This window comes from Eptatretus burgeri, chromosome 15, assembly GCF_056783735.1.
Source record: "Eptatretus burgeri isolate ZD-2024b chromosome 15, Ebu_testis_v1, whole genome shotgun sequence".
Lineage (NCBI taxonomy): Eukaryota > Metazoa > Chordata > Myxini > Myxiniformes > Myxinidae > Eptatretus > Eptatretus burgeri.
In genome coordinates, this window is record NC_140975.1 from 68,196,113 (window position 1) to 68,213,884 (window position 17,772).

Genomic DNA, 17,772 nt, shown 5'->3' on the forward strand with positions numbered 1-17,772 from the left:
AGGAGTCTTGGCAGTCTAAAGGGTTGAAAAGTACATCCCAATAGTATGTAATACATTGGACGTACATGTTACATGGGTGACGTCAGTGTGCAATTGACATTCAAAAAGTACCTAATTAATAGATGTGTCGTCACACTGCCTCATGGACGGACTGACCGTCTTTTTCGTTTTTACCTATAATAATACGTGTGTGTGTGTGTGTGTGTGTGTGTGTGTGTGTGTGTGTGTGTGTGTGTGTGTGTGTGTGTGTCCTCCATAACTCTAAAACCATGAAACCTCTCAGCCTGAAACTTTGCATGCACATCAAGAAAACTCCAAGCAAGAGTGAAAATTGAGTGTTTCGGTTGATTAAAACACTCCTTTTGAAGAGAATTAACGGCCTTATTTAATTATATCCTAAATCAGGCAATTCTCGGCCACCTCGCTGTCTGGGTTCTTAAGGCGTTTCCTAGGTAACCTCGCTGGGGTCTGAAGCCGCAATGTTTTTTTTTGGCCTGCTCGACCATGCCTCGACTTGGAACAGGCCACAACGATTTCTTAACGATAAAGTTTTTTTTTTTCACTTTCCTCACTCATATTATCGAATACCTGTTCATCATAGCTATGGATTGCTCGGTATATTGTAATGCTTATATACACCCGGAGATGTCACCGTTTGTTACTTTATTTCATTTCCATGCATGCGATCACCACGAGCCTCTTAAACTAAGCAGAATTATAAAATTTAAGCTCCAGAATGGAATTTACAAGCAGTTCTGACTCCTAAAAAAGTGTTCATTTGTCCAATTTAGGCATATTTGACATTTTGGGTGTCTCCAGAGTCTCCAGAGTTTTGTTAGGGTGCTTAAGCCAATTTGGCAAGGACTCACGGATTCACGGTCTCTGCTCGTTGCATTTCGTACGTTTTTTTTTTTTTTTTTTTTTCTCTCGTGGTTTGAAAACACATTTTCGAAAACTGTTTTGTATTTTACTTTTCTAGGCTCGCAGCCACCAAAGCTGTGAAATTATCACGAAGAGAATACATTCAAGTAAATGTGAACAGGAGCTGGTGAGTGACCATTTTACTTCAATTACTGGTGTTGTGATTTGGGGTTTGAGTTTTATAAGGTGATGGTAGGGTGCTCGTCTAATCCCGAGTTCGAATCCCCACAAAGGTGATCTTTCTTTGAGGTGAACTGTTCCCATATGAGGTAACCATCATTACCCCTTCCTGGTGGAGCTGAGTTTGATGTCAACACACTCACTGTGGAAAAGATTAAACCACTCTCACTATTCCACTTGTGCAGACAAAAACATACATACATACATACATACATACATACATACATACGTATTGTTACGCGTTCGGGGGAAGCACAGGGCTCACGAGGGAGCGCTTCTCAGCCTCCAACCCTGAAGCTGACGAGCCACGGAGAACTCCGTGACCCGAATGTTTGCTGCGCAACCACAGACACCATCTGAGGTGACTCAATCTGGCAGGGTCTCCACGCCAAAGCTCATGTTACCTTCCCGTTGATTTAGCCCCTCACAGATGGAGAGCCATGCTCCTGACTTCCCACCTTTATCTACTTATTACATACAGCTGAGCAAAACGGCAGGTCGGACATAAGACTAATCCAGCACAGCAATTCAATGGGGTACAACCTCCCATCTATTTCTTGTATGCTATGTCGAAGCAATGGTGGAAACGGACAATCGAGTAGGTTGGAAACAGTTTATAAAGGACGTAAAGACATGTATTTACAGAATGCAGTATCACAAAGAACAGAACTTAGCCCTTAGTACATAAAGAACCCCTTACACATTCTTACCTTAATATTACACACAAGATAGACGTGCCTCAGCCACTCCGGAGATATGAGAGAGAGGGAGAGGGAGAGAGGTGTCGGGTTGGCCTCTTGCTCAACCGATGTGAATCCATGGGCTCATGTTGGTCCAAAAGTGAGGAGGGAGAGAGGAAAGGGAGGAACAGGAAGAAAGAAAGGGTGATGTGATGTAACGTGTCAGGGGAGGTACGGCGAATGCAATGTAACCTCCTGATAAGAGGAATGCGTGTCGGTGCCCTCGCCCAGACGGGTCAAGAGGGTGATCGTTGATAACTCTTTTGTTCGCTCTTATGTGCCTCTCAAAGAGACTTTTAAAAGGAGAGATAGCAAGGAAAGATCGTGTATGTAAGGCCATTGCGTCCCAAGGAACTTCTGCTGTCATTCGCCCATGGAGACTAGCTCTGGTGCAGCTCATCCCGCTCCCTCCCTCCAGACCAAGCAAGCAAGCAGGCTCTCGTGCTTCCTCATTCCGTTCCTTGTTCACAAGTCAGCCCCGTTTCTCTGGAACATACCGTCTTTTATGGGGCTCAGGGCAAGGTACGGCTTCTGGGAGTGAAGGTAGGTCGCTGCAGCACCCTTTGACCTTCTTGTGTCACGTTCCTATTGGTGTGCGTGACCCATAGCTCCTCCGAGGTTCGTCGAGCTGCCATGTAGCCTTCCTTTCTTCTTGTTTCCTTCGCACTTTAGCGCAGAAATGGCTTAGAATGCGTGGATGTTGTCATTCATGTGTGCATGGTTTGAGCTGCGAGAAGGGTCAGGGGAGGAGAGGTTTATAAGAGGGATGGGATAAAGCATTAAAATGGATTGTTGACGGGAGGGATTGGAAGGGATTGATAATTAGAGGGATTGGAAGTGATTTATGATGAAAGGGGTTTTCAGAAAATGCAAAGGAGAGGTTCGAGAGGGATTAGAATGGAATGATGAAGAGAGGGATTTCAGGAAAGTAGAGAATCATAAAGGGGATCGAACCTGCTATACACACACACACACACACACACACACACACACACACACACACACACACACACACACACACACACACACACACACACACACACACACACACACACACACACACACACACACACACACACACACACACACACACACACACACACACACACACACACACACACACACACACACACACACACGCGCACGCACCGCATTTTCCCTGTCCCTGTTATGAGAGGAAAGGTAACCTAACTAAACACAATCACTACACATCCATAATAAATAGATGGATCCTTAAGACTACATTTATCCAATACCTACAATGGCCACAGTTGCTCTGTGAAGCTCAAAGAATAATCATCCTCCAATGGGAGATCACAGATGAGATAAAAGTTTAAAAAGCAACACAAAGTCTTGGGGTTGAGTAACAGGAACAAGGATAAATATATCCCAAAGTTTCTTTAACCCAGTTGTGAAGATTTTATTTCTCGAAGTGAACTTAAAGCTGTAATTTCCACCACGGGATCAAAGTAATCAGCAATGACAAATGATCATTTGTTTATCATATTATCTGGGTATTCTTTCCCAGTTTACCTGAAATCGCTTGTTATCAAGGTTTGGATTTGTTGTGCAAATGGATGGGAGATTGTAAATCGCTTTGGTTGTGAGTTGTAGCGTGCAATATTTGTGGTACTGGTGTGGTTCGAGTGTATGGTGGTGCTCATCTCGTTAAGTGGGAATGAGTGAGAATTTATGAAGTGTTTGTCCAATCCATCTTGTGTCCACAGCTCTGACATCCTGGAGCATATCACGCTCCGTGTGCGACCACGCTTTGCCTTGTACCTCTCCGCACAGCTCATGTACGGGGTGGTGTTTATCTTCAACAAGCAGTGTGCCTTCCTTGCTGGTATGACATTGTGCCAGGGACTGGGAATGGGGTGAAACGGGTGATGGAGAGCTTGGGATCAGCTGTGAATTATATGATTGAGGGATTGGGATTGGTGATCATCTTGGGAAGACATATGGGATGCAGATTGATTATTGTCGATATACTGTATATCGAGGATGTGATGTGATGTCGTGCTGTCAGTTTGAACACAAATGTATCATAATCAGGTTTAACAATTACTGCTCTCTCATACCTGGCCTTTCTACCAAAGAAGAAGAAAATATAAATATTTTCCAATCACATTTGCAATCCTGATAGTTCTTTTTTATTTTTCCTCCTGACCTCCACCTTCCACAGATGATATACGCAGCCACTTGGAGAGGCTTTTTCAGTCTTCACGGAGTCTTCAGATCGACCTGGATGATAGACAGAAGTATGCCAAAAACTTTAAGTTTATGCAGCAGGAGGATAGGGGTATCATTAATTGTGGACAAAAGAGATTTTATAATTAAATATAAACTGTATTGTCTATGTGCGTGTTTATGAACGTTGTCACATGTTTGATGTCCATGTACACATTTATCCATTCCATAACATCAGATGACCTGTTGGATGTGACACAACGCACTCTGTGAGCACATGCTTTTGCTACCCGCAGGTCTTCTTTTACCATTCCTGACATGCTGACCATAATGGAGCAGACCCTAGGGGCCCCTGACCCATGGTTTGGAGTTATGAGCTTCAAACCAGGATACCCACTGCCCAGCATGCTCCCAAAGGTGGTTTGTGATGACATTGTCAAATTTATCTCAAATGGCTGACATAATGTAATGCTAAAGGAAAACATGGGGAACTCTAATGGCATTTGATAGAGCACTTACATTCGCCAGGCTGAACACTTTACGTTTTGTGTCCCACTAATAGGCCGGATCTGGATCCGGACCTCCTCAATCTAATGAGCTTGTTCTTGTCACCTACCCAACTCATCCAACAAGTTTCGTCCGAATTCATGTTCATGCTATTAGAGTGGGAGCCCAGAAGGTATATTTATGTAAAAAGCGCCACAACTGTGGACCTCATGCTTTGATGGGGGGCACTCCCCCAACATCATAAAAATGAATTGCTGCTGATCTGGGCCGGGTCTGGGCCGTGGCTTTGTACCGCAAATCACTGGATTATTGATGCCTGGTTGCATGCCATCGATGAGGGTACGGAAGAACAGGAGCGTCAGATGGGGGATGTTGGGGGCGTTCTCCTTCAAAGTGTGAACCAAAGTGGGTGACGGGATATTTGATGAGGACATTGCAAGAATTTCTGTGCGCAATACCATGGCAGCATATTTGATTTCTTCAGCCTTGTCATTGGACTCGTTCAGCAAAGCAAATGCTTCTGTAGATGTCATTGAGGAGGGGAAGACAGCATTCCCACATTTATTTGCTTGTTTGTTTCTGAGGATGTCTTTAAATTGATCGTTCACCTGAGACATGAGACTTTGCACAGAGTACTTATTAATGTCATCCTGAGTTCCTCCAAGAGCAAGAAACTCTTCTTTGTACAAGTTTAAAAGAACGGTCACCAACATGGGTTTCTTCTTCTTGATGAGTTCATTGTCAATTATGCGTGACAATATTTGGAAGGCTTCACCATGCTTCTTCCGATTGGATGTTTGCTCTTCCTCATCCTCATCCTGCCCTTACTTAATCTCACCGACAAGTGTTGTGGTACTTTGCCTCCTTTGCAATCCGATCTTCTCCAAGTCCAAGGATCCTGGAATCGCACTTTTTCTTTGCAGCACGGACAATTGACTGGCACCCATCTGCTGTCAGACATCGTCTCGGGTTCATTTTTCTGCGACTTCCTCTTCATTGCACAAAAAAGGCATTCCTGTCTAAGAAGACCTCTCTTGTTGGTAGAAGGATGATCACTACTTGAACGAGTCACCTTGCAGGGTGGTTCAGACAGTTCTTTGTCAGCTGATGATCGTCTTTTAACAGCACAGAAACGACTGAGACATTCATAGTGATAACATTTGTTTTCTGGTCACTCAGTCTTCCTGATCTCTTCCGACGTGCTGAAGAACCGATCATTTTGAAGCGTCATTCAGCGTCGAGCAGCATTCTTTGCTGTTTCCCATATCTCTGGAATGAAAGACTTCAAGCCAGGTTCCTCCTCTTCTGTCTCCTTACAAATGATGTGAATATAATTGTCATTCGCCATGATCTGCAATAAAGAAAAGGAGGAAATAGTTAAAGAGAAAGCATTTCTCAAAGAAAAGCCAACACCAATATGTACATTTCAGGGTGAACTATACATTTTCTAACATTAAGTATGTTTTTTTCATAATCATTGACCATGAAAACATGGGTTTCGACACCTTATTTGTGATGATACCATGTACTGTTGTGTAGATATTGACGAAAATAGGATTTTCAGTAATGGCGTCAATAATCCAGTGATTTGGCGTACAAAGCCACGGCCCAGATCAGCAGCAATTCATTTTTATGATTTTGTGGGAGTGCCCCATCAAAGCATGAGGTCCACAGTTGTGGCGCCTTTTACATAAATAAACCTTCTGGGCTCCAGGTCGATATATATATATATATATATATATATATATATATATATATATATATATATATATATATATATATATATATATATATATATATATATATATATATATATATATAGTTTTTCACCCTATCTCCCTTTGGCGAAGATTCACTTACAAAATTAAAAAAAACGCTCGTATCCGGATTCGGATCTTCACGAACATCGAATCGATTTGTCCTTGTCACACAACCAACCTGGCCACCAAGTTCATGCAAATCTATCCACAACTTTTTGAGATATCCTGCACACAAACAAACAAACAGAGAGACAGGGGTGAAAACAACCTCCATCCATCGGAGATGGCGGAGGTATTTCATGATTTAAATTCTCTCTTTAGGTGAACATTTAGCATTTTTAAACTCGGCTGTAAATTATAAACATTGTTCACACTATTGACTTCTGTGAAACACTTGTATTGACTTCTGTCTCTTGTGAAACACTTGTATGGATCAAGGGCTAAATGTTCGTACCTCTGGACTCTCCGTGTGACGATTCAGGTGGAAGGCTGCAATAAACAACCATTTTTACTTAATGAGTTTTCTTCGTCTTTTTGTATGTTGCGCCCAAGCAGTGCTCTTTGGAGATCATCGCTCAAGATGAATCTGAGGAGATCATGGCCCGAAGCCCCAGTGCAGGTGAGTGCAGAACACAGCCATTCAGTGTGACAGTTTTACAAAGTCTGCATTTACTGCCAACCACCCAAGCAACTGAGCAGCCAGCTGAACCATATGTGAGGTCTTGGAGCAACACCGTTAATCAACAGAGGTCAAGGCAATGAAACAGGGTTAGCTATATTGTATCTCCCCTCCTACAGAAAGTGGACATGTATTGTTTTTCATATACAGTTTGTCTTTCTTTTTTTTCAACAATTACAATTGCACATCATTCCTCCATTTGTGAAGCAATCCTCTTCGAATTTTGAATGGAGATAACATGGTGCAACACATCCGGACCCCAACCTTGGTCCAATACACCCAGACCCCAAGCTCGGTCCAATAAACCCAGACGCCAGCCTCGGTCCAATACACCCAGACACCAACCTCGGTCCAATACACCCAGCCCCCAGCCTCGGTCCAATACACCCAGACACCGACCTCGGTCCAATACACCCAGACGCCGACCTCGGTCCAATACACCCAGACACCGACCTCGGTCCAATACACCCAGACGCCGACCTCGGTCCAATACACCCAGACGCCAGCCTCGGTCCAATACACCCAGACACCAACCTCGGTCCAATACACCCAGCCCCCAGCCTCGGTCCAATACACCCAGACGCCGACCTCGGTCCAATACACCCAGACGCCGACCTCGGTCCAATACACCCAGACGCCGACCTCGGTCCAATACACCCAGACGCCGACCTCGGTCCAATACACCCAGACGCCGACCTCGGTCCAATACACCCAGACGCCGACCTCGGTCCAATACACCCAGACGCCGACCTCGGTCCAATACACCCAGACGCCGACCTCGGTCCAATACACCCAGACGCCGACCTCGGTCCAATACACCCAGACGCCGACCTCGGTCCAATACACCCAGACGCCGACCTCGGTCCAATACACCCAGACGCCGACCTCGGTCCAATACACCCAGACGCCGACCTCGGTCCAATACACCCAGACGCCGACCTCGGTCCAATACACCCAGACGCCGACCTCGGTCCAATACACCCAGACGCCGACCTCGGTCCAATACACCCAGACGCCGACCTCGGTCCAATACACCCAGACGCCGACCTCGGTCCAATACACCCAGACGCCGACCTCGGTCCAATACACCCAGACGCCGACCTCGGTCCAATACACCCAGACGCCGACCTCGGTCCAATACACCCAGACGCCGACCTCGGTCCAATACACCCAGACGCCGACCTCGGTCCAATACACCCAGACGCCGACCTCGGTCCAATACACCCAGACGCCGACCTCGGTCCAATACACCCAGACGCCGACCTCGGTCCAATACACCCAGACGCCGACCTCGGTCCAATACACCCAGACGCCGACCTCGGTCCAATACACCCAGACACCATTTTTATTTGTCATTTTGCAAGAAACAAGCACAATATAGTAAAAGGTTATGTTCATTTTAATATACACCACAATTGCACACTTTTAACCGCCTGTATCATCTTGGTAAAGTTACTCAGATTACTCACAATGTCCACATCTTAGGGGACTGCAACCATGTTCGGAGTTTATGATAAAATAATTTACCACTTCCTATTGGTTTTGGGACTTGGTGAAGGTATTGTCATTTACCCTCGGTTTGGTTTAATTTTTCATGAACTTGCCCAAACTGGTTTATGAAAGGACAAATGCAAATTGTTTTGCAAATTGGAGAATGCAATGTAGGAAGAAAAGGGCTCATGTCCTTGGACTTGGAGGTCGTCTTCTCTTCACAATCACCGATGTAAAAATGGGCCTTCTTCATGTCATTCATGCCAGTGAACCGATGGACGACACAAGAGAGTGGAATCACATGCTGGGGAATGTTGACGCACAGAAAATACTTTGAAAACTTTCCAGTTGCAGTTGTTTTTCCTTGTCACCAAATTATTTGGAATCGTTTGGAACGTTCCGTTGCCATGCTTGATGTTGTTTATCACAGACTCGAGCACCATATTATACCTGCTTTCTCCTGGGATGTAATGAATGTGCTGCTGATGGATTGCTCCACATTGTGTGATCCGTGTTCTGTTTGCAGTTTCAATCACAATGCGTCCAGTGGAGGGAATTTCGAAAGAGGAGGTGTGTGTCCTAATGCTTTTTTAATGTGCTTGGTCACTCATTTTAAACGATATTGATAATTATGTTGTCCTTTATTCATGTAAAAACTACATTGATATTTCCTAATACCATCGTTTTTTTTTTTGTTTTGTTTTTTTTACAGTGAGCTTCTTCCTGACCCTCAACACACATTCGTTAAAACCAAAGACTTCTTCCTTCTTGGTGGTTATTCATTTTGTGATGAAACAATTCTTATTCTATGAGAGGCATTCAGAAAGGTCTTGGATTGAGAGATACAATAGTCCAAGACTCAGCAACGTTTTCATTTTTCAATGCAGTGTCCCTTAGCTTCGACACACTTGCTCCGTTCGCCCTTCAAACTGTGTGTGGCAAAACTTCTGAACTTCCGATTCAGTCATGTGTCGCTCTCCTGGACAGGCCAGGACAAAGACGTGAGAAAACAGCAGTGTCCTTTCCATGGATATGAGTACACAATGGACAAATATATATGGTATGGAGGATTTGAACCTGGGTTTCACAGATCATGAACTCGAAGTTCAGATGGGAATGCTAACAGACCAATCCATTCATAGAACCGGTTGAACTCCTCCAAACAACATCCTTACAAAGGAATCAAAGCGGAAGTCTCTTGGAGGAGAACAATGGCTGGAGGTCGATGCGGTTGGTCGATTATGATTGGTGGACTAGGTGAAGTGCGGCTGGTCGATTTACTCCTGTGTCGGAGTAGCGACCTGTCCAGGATTGTACCCAATAGCCAAGGAGACTGCTTTGGCAGCACCAACGCTCTGCACAGAGTGTGGTTCCAATGCATGGATGGATTATGATTGGTGGACAGGGAAGACAAGGTGGTGGTGGTATAATTGGAGAGTATAGAAAAGAGAAACAAAGAGTATAATTGGAGTACCAACAACATTCATCTTCTCCCTAACATCAGTCTTGTCCAGTCCAGTATTCCCAGTCAGCAAGCCTTCCGTTGTCATCATTGCTTTAAAACTCGTTTTGGATGTACTGCTGTAGTGGAAAGCTCAATAATGACTCAAAGTCGTATTTAGTCGTGTAAACGTTGTTGTGATTTACTGCAGCACATGCAACATTCACGTGACACGTACAATATTGAGTGGTGTAAAGTTTAGCGCACCTGTTAGTTTGAAACGATCACAGTAGCTCAGTAGTACAGGGTTTATTTAAAGTAAGCAAGTGGTCCTTCATTCATGCCGACATCCCGAGAAGTGAGAAGGATCATTGTTGAATCCATAGATCTGTTCGAAAGATCGTATTCGTGCGAACACCGTGTAACCATCGCTTCATGCACCACTGGTCTTGCAGCTGATGGAGCAAGCCGATCTGCCCGAGATGACGATGAGGGAGATAGAGGCTTTGCTCTCACCTCATCTTGTTGCTCCGTTTGTTCCCAGCAAACCTGAGCGAGGAAAAGACCTTGGTAAGGAGATAAAACGAAATGAGTGAAATGGGATCACATTGGTGGCTGTGTGTAAATTTAGCACTTACAAAAATAAACTTACAAAGTGTAGAAACTGTGATCAAATACAGTAACTCATTTTAAATGCTGTTAAACTTACTGCAAACTATTAAGATGTTTAATATAACACTGTACTACTACTACGGCCTGAATTATTCCCATATTCTTGTGGGGTCGGCCGGGCAAAGTTGTTGACTGGAGTCTTTCACAAACCGGCTGGCCAAGCTGAACGTTTGACCGAAGGTGATTTTCGACAATAATTTGTGATTTCTTCAGGATGTCGGAAATAACTCACCGACTCTTTGTTAAACATATGCATATGGGATCCGTAATGTCCACCAACTCATGTTGGTAGAAGGGACGCCCGAGTTCATCTTCACCCGAGGGACGGAGCGCTTGGTGATGCAACGCCTTGCCTATGAAGCACCAATGTAGCAGTTTGTAGTGGGGAATTAAACTCAGTGTAGACCATTCAGAGGCAAGTGTGCTCGCCCTACATCATCCTATGGGACTAACAAATCCTAACTGTAATGTGATATTTAAATAGTGACCAAATTGTTATATTATCATATTCGTATTAAGAAGCAATAAGATGTATTTGTTAATTGTGTTATAGTTGTTTGGCATCGACGATTAAGATTTCACATCAACCAGACAGGTTGGAGATCCTGAATGCGAGCAAATGTGCATGAATCAACTTTTTGTCATGTTTACGCTGCTGCAGAGTTTACTATCATGAGTACATTATACACTTTCCTCTGGCTCATATAAACACAATTCCCTCAGGATATAATCAGTGCCTGTTTGGAATAACAAACACAATTTGAACAAACGAATCAGCATGAAAAAGCAGTGAATTTGAGTATAAAAAAGAGCGAGTTTTAAATTTGAGATTAATGGTGAGATGACAAAGAGAAACAAATCACATAGTACGAGTACACGACCGACCTTCCTCTTCTGGATGAACAAAATCAAGAGACGAATGAACAATAACGAGGTTTATGATAATAAGGTTTCCGGTTAAGGTTAGGTCGAACAGCTTGATGGTTGAGTGCATAAAAGCATTGTCCCTATTGTTGTGGATCCAATCCCAATACATACATTTCCGCACCATGTAACAAAGTGGGGACCTGTTAAGGATTGTTCCTTAGCCGTGCAAACACTCATGACGTCGTGAGTGTCCTGCTACTGTCAGCAGTGTGGCTCTCCATCAGCACCGAGGTTTTTCTGATGTACCACACTCTATTACAGCGGGCCGGTGCTATCGAAGCAGTTTCTTGGCAAGGGTGATGCTCGGTGATTTTCCATCGCCTTCCCAGCAGTAGTTAGGGCAGGAATTTGTCATTTGTTCATGATTCCAGTGAGAGCTTGCCGACTCTTCGTGAAGGACACTGTGGGATCTTTAAAGTCCACCAATGAATGCTGACAGACGGAACACCCAGGTTAACGTCCATCGAAGGGACAACATGTACACATTGACTAATCACCCTGCATGCGACGGTTTAAAGCTCGGTCGGGATTCAAACCCAGGCTATGTGGCTTAGAGGCGAGTGCGCACCTTGAGAGCATCCAAAATAATAATAATAATAATACATATTTTAATCACAAAAGTTAATATTGTTGCGAATTCGCACCTGCCGGCGTGCGAACGGCCACGAATCGCGGCACGTCGCCCACCGGACGGACAATTCTGTCATGACCCTCTCGGACTAACGCCGGGAATTAGTCACGGGTGGGCCTTTCGGCCTCACCACGATCGTGCCAATCGGCCCCCCGCGTGGGATAGGGTTGTTCGCCAAACTCGACCTACCTAAGTACCCACGCGGAGGGTAGACCGGGCGATCGCACCTCGCCGCAGGTCGACTCCGGACACGGGCCACTTAAGCGACCCGTTCCGTACTATCGGGATAACCGAGCGGTGTTATCGTCGGCCTCGACGGTTCCGATTAATTATCGGGCGTATTAAGCCCACTACCAACCCTTTACGTGAAGCAAGATGGATATTCAATTAAAGAAAAGACGAAGCGAAACGGGAAAACAGTTCAACATGATGCACATTTATTCCGCAGCACACGGAGAGCACACATATACAATTACAACAATTATGCACCTACAGCAATTGCAACAAAAGAAACACAACAATGCAGATCTACAACCGACTACGTGTGCACATGGCAACACTTAAGCAGTTTTACTTTACAGGCGGCGCCAACAACACATTTACTCAAAAGCAAAAGCAAAGGGCCACCCTCAAAGACAAGGGGGCAGACTGGGCCTGTGGGCCAATATTTGCGCGGGACCTGAAAGAGCGGTCAGGTCCGCGAGACCGGGTGGATCCTACCCGTGTCTTTGTGATGAGCCGCAAATGTGGCGGCGCGGCGGTGCCCCGACTTCGTGCTCCTTCGTGGGTTTCGTTGGCACTGCTTGGAGTGGGGTGGGAACGGGGCCCCCTTTTCGCACTCTCAGTGCGGGGGGGAAAAAGGGGGGGGGAATTGTTGATGCTCTGGGGAAAGAGGATAGGTGGCTTGCTTGGGTCCCGCGACGAGCGATTCCACCGCGAGCTCGTCGCCGACCGCCGTCTTCCTTGCCTCGGACCCGAGCTACTCGGTCTCTTCACCCGTTCTCCTCAGCCGACTGCCGCAAACCACCTGTACGCCCTCGCCTCCCGACTCCACTCCGCGCTCCAACCCGACTCTGCCCCAAAACTCTCTTCGCCCTTCCAAGGCTGACTCCCCACTCCTCCAAGGCCGACTCTGCGGTCAAACCAACTCGACTGCGCTCCACGCTCCAGGCTTCCTCTCTCTGCAGCTCCCCGACAGACTCCAAACCCCGACAGACTGCTCAAATTCGCCCTGCACTCGGCGCTTTATAGGCCGGCAGGAGAACCCATATGCAAATTTCTGGATCAGAACGAGCTCGGGGGTGGAGCCACGCTCGCCCATTGGACGGAGGAAAATGGGCGTGAGTCTCCCCTGATCCGAGAATTTGCATATCTCGATTCTACACCGACGCACCAGGAGACGGGGCCAAACCGCCCCGCGCTTGCTGATTGGACGGATCAGAAGTGGGAGTGCAGCACCCCCGATCCGAATTCTCCCCGGTAAGGCCGCATTTTGCACTCGCAGCTCGGCGCGCACCCTGCACGAGCCCAGGACAGCCCGACGCCCGGCGCCCACAAGTGGTGTGGGAATGGCCGCAGAAGGAGAGGCGAAGGTGGCGGAGGGTCCAAGGTGGTGGTCCATGGCCATGGCGCCGCCTGGAATGGCGGTGACGCGATGTCTGCGGGAGCGAGCTGCGAAGGCAAAGACCGTGGCTGTTGGCGTTGCCGCTGCTGTGAAGCGGCGTTGTGGTTGGTGGTTGTTGTGTGATGGCGATTGAGTCGTGGTTGGCTCAAAACAAAGACAGAACAAAAAAACGACCACCTCAAAGGGTCGCAGCCCGAATGAATCACATTTATTCCCTCTAAACAACGGGCTTGGGGCTAACCACACATGCACCCACAGAGATATCTCACCTACGGGACCTGAATGGTGGTTTGCAAACCTCCTCAACCGCAACAATATTTTAATTTCCTCGTGTGCGAAGCGCGAAGTGAGGTTAAGCATTTTGTTTACTCTGTAAGTGTACAACCATCAGTCTATGATCAAGGAACCACATAATTATGATGAAATTTTTATATTTGAAAGACAGAACACGAATTGGACCACAAATCTGCAGTTTTGGAGTACTTTGGCTCTGAAATTGTCAAATTGTACGGAATGTCGTCCCAATCGCACGTGCACAGAGGAGTAAGGTAATTGTTTTACTCCGTCTACCTGTCTGACAGTGAAACAAAATTTTTAATTATTCCAAACATGAAACTTACTGTTTTTAAGGTTGTTACAAAGGACACAAATGACAGGTACAAGGAACTAACATAACGTGTTCAATAAGGTGGTGTAAAAGCGCTAAACTACAAACTTGCACAAATCGCCTTGCTTACACTTCCACACACCGTACCATCAGTTTATCAGTACTTGCACAAAACATTACACCATCTCGACCGATCAAATTGCGGATATCAGGATTCAGGAGCAAAATGGCCCCTCGTGCTCGGAAACGCAAAGTAAGAGTTGAAAAGAGCCGTCCCATGTTCTCCACCCCCCCCACCCCAAAACCGAGTGTGCTCAGGTATTCTATGAACTCTCTCGTTCCAGGTGTAATGGTGGCATACTCGCTGATGGGTCCATCAGCAGACGTGGGTTCATGCTGATTTGAAACACTTGTTCAGTGGAGGGTCAAATTATTATCTGGATTTCTGGATGAATTGCTTGCAAACCCATTGCTTGTAAAGGCTCCGGCCTGCAAGTACATTCACTCAGATATGCTTCATAGCATGAACAGATGTATTGTGCCTGTGGTAGAAACGACTGGTGCCCCCGGGGACCGAAATGGCACCGACCCATATTGGGTGGCATAGGGATGACGAGTGTTTGGTTTTATACCACACGGTAGTTTACTTGCACTATAAACAGCCTATAGGTACATCTCGTACAGAAATTGGTGATTTTCTGTGATGTCAATCTGGAAAATTGTCGATCGAAGGCATTCATTCACTCAACGTCATTCGCTGCAAGATGTGAAAACTTCGTTTTAAAAACCCCAGAATCATTCAGGAGTTACAGCTCGTAAAGGGGCTCATACATAAACACAACCCATGTGATGCATGACTTTGTTCCACCAGTTATAACGATTTAAAAATAAATAAATTTAAACAATAGTCGTTAAATAGTTTCCACTTTACAAATACCATTCCATGAAGCAATAGGTTATTATGTATCGAAAACGTCACACATGTAATGTAATGTCCAACATGATGAAGAAGCAAACCTGCTGTTTCCTTAACTGTTGAGGTGAATGGCTTAAGATCTTCGGGGCTTGAGTTTGAGCCCCTGTCGTGCCATTGAAATAACATGTTGGGTTGATGAGGCCTGTCATCCTTCCGAGGTCAGCAAAGTGAGTACCAGCTTAGTGGGGTAATAAACCATTCGAGTATCCTGTTGCGGAGTGGTGACCTGACTCGGACTGTACTCTTTAGCAAAATGAAACCGCCTCAGCAGCCTTATGTGCCTCACAGCAGGAAAGGAATGGTGTGTTGGTTAGAGTGAAGAAGCTCATTGAACACACACACACACACACACACACACACACACACACACACACACACACACACACACACACACACACACACACACACACACACACACACACACGTAACATGAAAAGAAGAATGAACCAGGAAGCACACACACACAATCTAACATGTGTAGAAGAGTGAACCAGAAAGCACACAACCCATGTAACATGTGTAGAAGAGTGAACCAGGGAACACACACACATCATGTAACATGTGTAGAGGGGTGAACCAGGAAGCACACACATCATGTAACATCAACAGTTTTACAGGTACTCGCCTCTTAATCAGATTTTATGTTTAGCTGAGGATATAGAGGGCTGGTAGGATGGCTGCCAAGTATGCACAATCACCTCGAAGCTCTTCATCCTGGATTCGAATTCTGACCCACCTTTAAATTGTCATCCTGGTGTTTCACAGCCAGGGTGATTCATCAAAATGTGTGCTGTCCCTCAGATAGATGTTAAGCTGGATGTCCTGCTTGTCAGCATTTTTTGGAGGATGTTAATAATCCCACGTTGTCCTTCGTGAAGAGTAGGTGAGCTATCACGAACACCATCAACAGATTCCAAATTCCTTCCTTAACTCCGTGAGTTTGAGTTTCCACCCAACCAGCCTTGTGGCCTCAACACCTGGCATCATCACCGACGCTCTGCATTGCACATGCATGGTACATGATGATGTCGAATGGTTTGGTAAGAAGGGAACGAGACGAAGGAACATTGTACAGGGTTATCAGATCAGTTCTTCAAGGGAAGTGAAATGTTTGCTATTTTGTTGGAGTGGAAACATTCTCAGCTGTTTAATACTCGTGTTTGTCTTTTTTTCCACATTGATATCCATAAAAGATGTTTACATCTCTTTGCACCACTCCTTCAGTGTGTGTATCTACACACTCTGCTTGCCCTCCTCATGGCATACCCAGTAATGTTTCAAGAGGGCCGGTATGTTTGTTGTCAAGCACTTTGTGCTGATGGCTTCACCCTGTGCTCAATGTAACACCGCTACTGAATCCCACAGGAGTGTTGCAAGAGGCAGACGAAGAGGATGTCACCTTGGAGAAAGTTCGCTTGGAAGAGAAGGGATTGCTGGAATCCATATTGTCAGAACAGTAAGGCAATGATAATGAAGCTATACACCATGATCAGTGGCAGTATCACCTTGCAGCATTCATATCGTTGTCACTCCGAGGGTGAATCGATTGAGACGACGCACCGTGCACGTCCATGAAATTCCAAACGATTGTTGCTTTAATCTTGTAAGTTTTGTTTAGTGTAACATGTACATGTGGCTAACGAGCTAAAACAAACAAACCCCAAAAAATCAGAAAAAGTTGGTACTCGAACATTTGTCCATCCTTGGCTCAAGCAAATGTTTACCGAGATGTTGTATATGTGCATCGTAATGATGAAACACTAACCTTGAGAGTTTGTTTAGTACTGCTGCCATAGATTCACGTGTTCGTTCGTGCACTTCATGTGAATCCTAACAATGGACCCAAAGCGTTGTGAGTCCAAACGCTGAACCATGGACACACACACACACACACACACACACACACACACACACACACACACACACACACACACACACACACACACACACACACACACACACACACACACACACACACACACACACGCTGGTTTCACGATTCCAGAATGACACACTAAGGCGAGGCATACATGCTCTCTGCCTATTATATAGATAGTTGTTTGGTCCCTGTGGCGTGTACTCCCTATGGAGTGAAACCCTCATGGTTTGGGATCGAACCCTAACTCTTCCATGAGAGCCATGTATAGAGAGTAAAACCCTGTGTGGTGTTACCAAAGCAAGACCGTTGTTGCTTGCTGAATCTTTGCAGAGACTGGGGGTTTCCTCAAGAAGAGATTTCGGCTGTCCCCACTGCTGCTGCTGTTCCTTCTCCTGCTCTTGGTAACTCGATGCCGGTGCTTCACAAGGGTCACCCCACACACAAGATGAACCCTTTAGCCATGCTTGTGGTTGTGAAAATGATTTGTACTAAATGGAAAACGAGTGCACCTGCGGTAAAACACCTTTCATCTTCACTTCGTCCGACC

At 45.7% G+C, this 17,772-nt stretch overlaps 1 protein-coding gene across 3 annotated transcripts in view; it reads left to right on the top strand.

The window, feature by feature from the left end:
* The window catches only part of REC8 (REC8 meiotic recombination protein), a 75,603-nt gene that overhangs the window by 6,047 nt on the left and 51,784 nt on the right, over positions 1-17,772 (top strand). For all 3 annotated transcript variants that reach the window (XM_085856662.1, XM_085856661.1, XM_085856659.1), the window contains exons 2-10: positions 980-1,048; positions 3,569-3,687; positions 4,027-4,102; positions 4,328-4,448; positions 6,854-6,917; positions 8,995-9,038; positions 10,365-10,479; positions 16,712-16,802; positions 17,556-17,626. In XM_085856662.1, the coding sequence (XP_085712788.1) occupies positions 3,639-3,687; positions 4,027-4,102; positions 4,328-4,448; positions 6,854-6,917; positions 8,995-9,038; positions 10,365-10,479; positions 16,712-16,802; positions 17,556-17,626 (631 nt within the window). In that variant the 5' untranslated portion in view covers positions 980-1,048; positions 3,569-3,638. The remainder of the gene's footprint in view (positions 1-979; positions 1,049-3,568; positions 3,688-4,026; positions 4,103-4,327; positions 4,449-6,853; positions 6,918-8,994; positions 9,039-10,364; positions 10,480-16,711; positions 16,803-17,555; positions 17,627-17,772) is intronic.